This window comes from Chrysochloris asiatica, unplaced genomic scaffold, assembly GCF_000296735.1.
Source record: "Chrysochloris asiatica unplaced genomic scaffold, ChrAsi1.0 scaffold00341, whole genome shotgun sequence".
Classification (NCBI taxonomy): Eukaryota; Metazoa; Chordata; class Mammalia; order Afrosoricida; family Chrysochloridae; genus Chrysochloris; species Chrysochloris asiatica.
In genome coordinates, this window is record NW_006408859.1 from 2039915 (window position 1) to 2047975 (window position 8061).

At 41.9% G+C, this 8061-nt stretch overlaps 1 protein-coding gene across 1 annotated transcript in view; it reads left to right on the forward strand.

The window, feature by feature from the left end:
* The window catches only part of REEP1 (receptor accessory protein 1), a 69858-nt gene that overhangs the window by 21791 nt on the left and 40006 nt on the right, over positions 1 to 8061 (forward strand). Inside the window, exons 3-4 of the mRNA XM_006875866.1 lie at positions 4242 to 4362; positions 6675 to 6788. Of these exons, the coding sequence (XP_006875928.1) occupies positions 4242 to 4362; positions 6675 to 6788 (235 nt within the window). The remainder of the gene's footprint in view (positions 1 to 4241; positions 4363 to 6674; positions 6789 to 8061) is intronic.

Here is an 8061-nt window from a genome sequence, read left to right on the forward strand (position 1 = left end):
CAGAGAAGCAGTGATGCCTGAGATGGAGGCAGAGATGATGACGTGGAGATATGGAGCAGCTGGGGACTTTAGATCCAGAGAGGGAGAGTGACTGTGTGCTGAAGACCTCGTGGGGTGGGGTGTGGGGGGCAGGCTTGCAGGGTATACCCTTTGGTTGGTTGATGATGCTTGGAGGGGATTGTAATCATGGCAATGAGAAATATACGATAGAATGAATGTAAAACTAATGTTCTCCCATGTAAACTATCACATAAGTCACAATAAAACATTAAAAAAAAAAAAAAGATGATGGAAGAAATGCATGGAGTCACTGTACCAGAGAAAATTGGTCGACCTTCACCCATTTCAGGAGGTAGCATGTGATCAAGATGGTATTGAAGGAAGAAGTCTAAGCTACACTGAAGGCACTGATACAAAACTAAGACTCCAGGAACTGACAGAATACCAATGATAATGTTAAGGAAATGAGTGTAGGACTAGAGATGCTCACTCACCTATGCCAAGATATTTGGAAGTCTGGAAAAGATCCATATTCATGCCCATTCCAAACAAAGGTGTACCAACAGAATGCAGACTTATCAAATAATATCAGTAGTATCACCCACAAGTAAAATTTTCATCAGAAATTCAAGCCACATTCAAAAGAAAATGTGAAACAAGGGATCACTGTGGTTATGTGAAACCTCTTCATAGGCCAAGAAGTAGTCATTTGAATAGAATAAAGGAATACTGCATGGTTTTAAATCAGGAAAGATATATATCAGGGTTGTATTTTTTCCCCATACTTGTTCAACCTGTATGCTGAAACAAACAAACAAAAAAGAAGCTGTACTCTGTGAAGAAGAATACAACATCAGGATTAAAGAAAGAGCTGTTAACTACCTCTAACATGCAGATGACATAAGCTTGCTTGCTGAAAGTGAAGAGGGCTTGAGACACTGATGAAGATGAAAGACTATAACCTTCAGTATGGATTACACCTCAACATAAAGAAAACAAAACCCTTCACAAATAGACAAATAAATAACATTATGATAAATGGAAAAAGCCTGACGTTGTCAAGGATTTCATTTTGCTTGGATCCACAACCAACACCCATGGAAGCAGAAATCAAGAAATCAAATGACATCTTGCATTAGGCAGATCTGCTGCAAAGATCTCTTTAAAATGTTAAAAGTACAGATGTCACTTTGAAGACTGAGGTGTGCCTAACCCAAACCATGGTATTTTCAGTTGCCTCACATGCATGTGAAAGCTGAACAATGTAAAAAGAAGACTGAAGAAAATTTGATATATTTTAATTATGGTGTTGGCAAAGAATATTGAATATTTTGTAGGCTGTCAAAAAACAAACAAATCTATCATGAAAGATGTACAGCCAGAATGCTCCTTAGAAGTGAGGATGGCAAGACTTTGTCTCATGTCATCAGAAGGGACCTGTACCTGAAGGACATCATGCTTGGCAAAGTAGAGGATCAGCAAAAAAGAGGAAGGCCCTCAATAAAATGAATTGGCACAGCAGCTATAACAATGGGCTCAAACATAGGAATGATTGTGAGTATGGTACAAGACCAGGCAGTGTTTCATTCTGTAACACTTAGGATCTCTGTAAATCAGAACTAACTTGACAGCACGTAACAACACCAGTAACAGCCATCATCAACTGGGATCTTAAAAGTTCATGAGCAGTCATCTAAGGTGCAACTATTGGTTTCTCCCTATCAGGAGGGAAGAAAAATGATGAAAATTGAAGACATTGGAAACAATTAGTCCATTGGACTAATGGACTAGGTGAACATCAATCTCCATGACTGTGAGACCAGAGGATTTAGGTGGTGCCCAGTTACCACTACCAACTGCTCTGAAAGAGATAGCTTTAGAAGGTTCTGGATATAGTGGGAGAAAATGTGGAACAAAAAACTCAAAATCATAAAAAAAAAAAAAAAGATAAGGATTACTGGTCAGGTAGAGACTAGTGGAATCCTGAGACTATAGAACTGAACTATGGAATTGAGCTAACCCTCTGGGCTCAATTTTCAGACATAGGTACATAGAAGGGACGAGAGCACTTCTATGTACATAGAAGGTAAGGTATTCACACCATGAATGGCCAACCAGTCAAGATCAATAAGGACAAAACTGAAAGATTGGGAAAGAAGATGGAATGGAACCAAGAATCATGGAGAGGAAGTAGGGTAAGTGATGTTATGTTGAGGGGGTTGCAGTCTTTGACATGAATGAAGTGTATGATTTATTGAACATAAAACTGATTTTCTACTCTAAACTTTAACTCAAGTCATAAAAAGTTAAAAAACAAAACCAATAACAAAAAGCTATAGTCTACCTCTGGATGAAAATGTAAAAAAAAACTGATAATAGTGCTTGCTTTTGGAAAAGGGACTAGGGCCAAGGGAAGGGAAGCAAACCCTTTGTTGTATAGTCTTTTGAACTTTTAGAATTTTTAAAACTATGTCTCTGCGTTGCCTTTTTTTTTTTTTTTTTTTTAAATCTTTTATATAACAAAGAGCCACAGTGTGACAGATCCCAAGGGGAGCTGTGTTGATGCCTGAGTGTGCCAGGTTCCTTTGCTTTCCCTTTGGGGTTGGCAAATAGTATTTGTCAAAACAAAATTTCTTCCTTAGTTGCCTGAGTGTTCAAATGTTCCTTCAGCCCCAGCTCTTTACTGGTTGTGGAACATCAGTATATCTTGCCATGAGCGTGTTCCCTAGTTCTGTGGCCATATCCAGGGTAAGCCTGTCAGAAGCAGGAAGTATGGTGTTATTAAGTATCATCAAGTAGTTTCTGACTCATGGCAACCCTGTATAGGGTTTCCAAAGAGCAACTGGTGGGTTTGAACTGTCAGTCTTGCAGTTAGCAATCCAGTGCTTATCCTACACGTTCATTGTTATTGTTAAGTGCTGTCAAATTGGTTCTAATTCATAGCAACCCTTTATAGGATTTCCGAGGAACAGCTGGTGAGTTTGAACTTCCAACCTTGTCGCTCAAACTGACCTTGCAGTCCAGTGTATTATCCTGCAGCACCACATTAGGAGCTGAATGTGTATGAGGGACTCTGATAAGGCTTGCTAGTAACTGCCTTTTATTTCCAACTTTTAATTCTAGGATGGAGGATGCCTGGAGGGATCTGTTTTTCTGATGCCTCTGGCTAGCACAGGTCTTCTTATTACTGCCCTTAACAGAATCCTGCCCTTCTCCCTCATAGCATCAGGACACTGCTGAATATGGCTATACAGGTCATTCCCATCATGAAGGGACTTGGCTGAGGAGAGGATTGGAGCTGAAACCCCTGCCAAGCCACGTACCTGCAGAGCTGCATCCAGCTGCAGGGACTAACTTTGTCCTGTAGATGCAAAGAAGCCATGCAGGCTAGCAGAGGCCCATGATAGCACTTATCTCTGGCTCCTGTTCTAAATTATTTGTGATTATTTATTGAATTTCCATTTCCCCAACTGGACTATAAGTTGCAGGGATATCAGAATCTTGCCTATGTCTCCTGCTAGACTGGGAGCTCTCTGAGATGACTGGGATCAGACCTTTGTTCACCATTTTATTCCCAACCCTTAACACAAACTGGCATATAGGTGCTGGGTAGATGTTTCTGGAATGAATACATGAATGAACTCAAGTTATACAGGACTGCAGACTCCAGAATCATATGTTATCTGCACCCTGCTCCTTTTTCTTTTAGCACAAACATCAGCAAGATTCTTTTGTCTGCTATTGACTTGAGTAGAGTGAATAGCACCCTATTCCCTGGCAAAAGCAGGGTCCCTGCCCTCTGCTTTTGTTTGGGCCAAGAAGAAAACCAAGAAGGGGCTGGCTTTTATTTTCAGTCTGGAAGTTCTCTCTGTCAGCTCCGCTCCACTTTACTTCTCCTAGTGTTGGTGTCTTCACGGCTCATGAGTAAAGAGTGAATGCCCATGTGGGCAGGCACAGATTAAGGCTTCAAATTCTGCAGGCTGCAGCTGGTTTACTTTCACAAGGAAGAAAGATGGGAATTAGCCTTGAGCTTGTGCTGTTTGTATGCACAGACCTTCACACATGGAGAAAGGAGACATCCAGGCAACCTGGAAGTGGTGTGCTGGCCAGACAGGAGTCCCTGTGGCTATGGGCTGGCCAGACAGGAGTCCCTGTGGCTGTGGCCTTGTCTGTCAAGTCACGGGCCCTGGGCAGTGTTGCTGAGATCCTAATGGGATGTGCATTTTCTTTTTTCCCCCCAGGTTTCCATTCTATTATGAATTAAAAATAGCGTTTGTAGCCTGGCTGCTGTCTCCCTACACAAAAGGCTCCAGCCTCCTCTACAGGAAGTTTGTACATCCCACACTCTCTTCAAAAGAAAAGGTAACTAATTTATCCTGCTCAACCTTTCACTCCTTCCGGCAGAGGGATACAGTTTAGGGAGTGGGTGCTTGGCCGGTCTGTGGAATGGTTGTGCGATTGCAGGAGACCCTTTGGTTGAGCCCCCAACAAGTTGTTCTTTATAGTCTTACTTTTTAAGATTCTATTTTTCTGATACATTTAGAAATAGTGGTGACATTCTCTAAAAGATAATGTCATTATTTATTGTAAAACATTTCCAAAAGTTGAAACAAAGTAAAGAAAATTTCACTCACAATTCAATACCCTAAACTGAATTGTCTTTCTTTTTCCATACCAAGCTCCTAACCTTTTGCAGGTACAGTTTTTCTACAAAGGCGAGTTCAACTTTTACACAGACTATTTAAAAAAATGAAACAGATAAAAATTTAGCGTAGATACACTATTGGTATTTTGATATTTTAAACATGTTTGTGCACAATCCATTTCTACTTCATCTTCAATGATCTACAATAACAGAACTGTCCACTTACTGTCAGCATGGAGTTTTGTTCCTTATTTTGACCTTCTCTCTTAGAATAAATTCTCCAGAATGGGATATTGGATCAAAAATTTTCAATGTTATATATTATTTGTTAATTATATTTCTAAGGTACATACAATAGAATTGCTGTAATTGTCTTGCGTTCATTTCTGTTGCTTCTAAAAGTTGAATACTTTGGGGAACAAATCAATTGGATAAGCAGAATCCCTTTAGGAACCAGGACCCCCGCACCTCCCACCTCAGAAGGATGGATTTGAAGCTGTAGAGAGCTGGGTCTTGACTTGGTTCCTAAATCCCTGCACTTCTGTTTCTCTTTCCTTACTGTGAAGATGCCAGTGTAATTTTCATTGAAGTAACGATGTCTGCTTCTTTAGAGCTGTAAGAATCACTTCAAGAGTCAGTCAAGGGTCATAACTAGAGGACTTACTGTGATGACTTTGTGGGGATGCTTTAAGCAGGGAATTGAACAGGGAGTTGGCTAATGCCCCCTGTGACCCTCAAAGCACAGGAAATGTACTAACATGCTAAACTTCCAACAAGAATGAGGCCAAATGTCATTGTCTTACTGAACTCTGAAATGGGCTACTGTGAGTCCAAACCAACTAAAACCAGTTCTAGTTTATGTTTTCATTTTAATGTCCATAAAATGACTTCCCTTATATACAAAATTAAGCCTCATTTCTTTCTGCTTCCTAACCACATCCATGGATGTGCAGTGGGATAGAGACTTTTAAAAGTTCATGGAGAAATTCAGTTATCTTTTAATTCCATGTTTTTCCATTAACTTTTTGAAGCCTTTTCATAGAATGATGTAACAGAATTTTATAGCTGCAAGGACCCCAAGCCCTGAGAAATGAGGACGATAGCAATAGTTATTATTTGTGGAAACCAGCCACTCTGATAGGTACTCTACTGGAATGAATCTCATTTAATCTTCACAGTACTCCGTGTGTGAGTTAACATCATGGTCCTCATTTTTCAGATGAAATTGTACATAAGAGTCTAAGTACTTCTTAAGGTCTGATAGCCATTTAGTTATAGGTTGAAGTCAGACCTGCAGTTCATAGCATCCTTTCCACCCCAGGTTATTTCCATGTTTTATAGACGGGCTATTTCAAGTCGCTCCTAGGAAACCCTACACAGAGTCACTGTGGGTTGGAACCAACTGGATGGCACTTAACAACAACAAAACAGTATGGCAAAATTGTCCATATCCAGGACCCCTTAGAATTTCCCTGAAAATGTAGAGGGCTTTAGAAACAATTCAAGAGTATTGCTTGCATAACAGGTTTCGTATTGTTTTATGGTGTTTTGTTTTTTCTTTCTTTCTTTTTCCAAAAAATTCCCTTTCCAATCCCCTGCATCGACTCCAGAGTTGGAATGGTGCAAAATGGTTAATGTGATCTGGCACTAACCGAAAGAGTAGGTGTCCAAGTTCACCCAGAGGCACCTTAGAAGAAAAGCCTGGTCATTAATTTCTGAGAATTGAGTCATTGAAAACCCCATGCATCACAGTTCTTGTCTAGCACACATGAGGTCATTCTATCAGAGTCTACTTGACAGCAACTGCTTTGCTTTGGTACTTCCTCTGTTTTCCTTCCACCTCCTGTCTACACACACACACACACACACACACACACACACACACACACACTCAAACCATCTAGACCTTTCCAGTCCCGTGAGAATCAGATGTGAGGTAAGCTGTAAACCCAGAGCTCAGGAGAAGGGAGAGAGAACAGAGATTTATTTGAACCTTCTAACTCAGTGTACCTTTTTGCTTCTTTGACAGGAAATTGACGATTGCCTGGTTCAAGCGAAAGACCGAAGTTATGATGCCCTGGTGCACTTTGGGAAGCGGGGCTTGAATGTGGCAGCCACAGCAGCAGTGATGGCTGCTTCTAAGGTACTGTGCGGGGCCCTGACCTCCATGGCTCTCTCCCTCTAGTCTGCCCAGCTATACACACAGCAGCTTACCCCACACAGGCAAAGGACCAACCGGTGGTTCCTCATCTTTTTTGAGCTGGAAATCTGATGAAAAGAGTGGTGGCACTTGGTCAGGACATTGCACATACAAAAATATGATGTGTGCAATACTAAGAGCATCCCAAAGCCTCTGAAGCTCAACTGTGTATCCCAGGTTAAGAGTGTCTAAATCACTTGGAGCTCAAGCCTAGGAGATTGAAGAGGGGGATGAGGAAAAGGGAAACAGCTCTTGGCTCTAGTTTCCCAGGGGTACTGGGAGATTCGCATAAACTCGAAATAGTGAAGAGACTTCCTGAGTGAGTGGCCTCCAGGCTCACGGGGCCCAGAAGAAAGGGACGGGACCTGGGGCCTCTGGGTAAGTCGAGTGGTCCAGGCATTGAGGACAATAATGTGTATAGCAGCTGGACCCAAGATGAAGGAGGTCTGAAAGGAGCTCTGGGTTTGTGGTATATTGTGATCAGAGCATGACTTCCTTCTTCTTTCCATCCAGCCCTGTGTGTTTTTCTCACTCACACTCTCCTCAGTCTTTGTGTCTGTCACACTCTCATTATGTACCTGCCTCTGAGAACACAAACCAGTGAGGCCTTTACTCTGTGAGTCAACCCAGCAGTTGTCCTAGGGTTCTTCAATGACAGTCCCTTCCTCCTAGTAGGGGTTTCCCATCAGCTGAGGTAGAAGAAAGGCAATTAGACTAATGCTTGGGAAGGCTCAGCGATTGGCAGATGAACTGTATTAGCAAAGGGAAGTTATCAGTCATGGCTGGTGATGTGAAGGTTTATGAAAAGAGGTGCTAGGGCTGTGATAGGACTTGGAAGGCAATGATTAATACAGAGCTTGGTGTTCCATGGCCTAGAAGGTATGGCAGGATGAAGGGTGATGAGAGACATTCTGGGTCAGAGGACTTGAGGTGGGTTTTCTGTGTCCTGAGCAGAGAAGCAGCATGTTAGGAGCACTTCTGGGAGAAGGACTCCGCACACAGGGCTGAGGGGCTGCTTGAAAAACACTCACCGCACATCAATGAGTTCTGCAACCAAAGGCTAGAAGCAAAGGAGGGAGAGCAGACAGGGAATGGGTTCCTGTTTCAGACAAGGATTAGCTCCTTCTGTAACACAGAACTGAAGTGAAATGGTCCACTAGCTCCTTCTGTGACACAGAACTGAAGTGAAATGGTCCACTAACCCCTTCTGTAACAC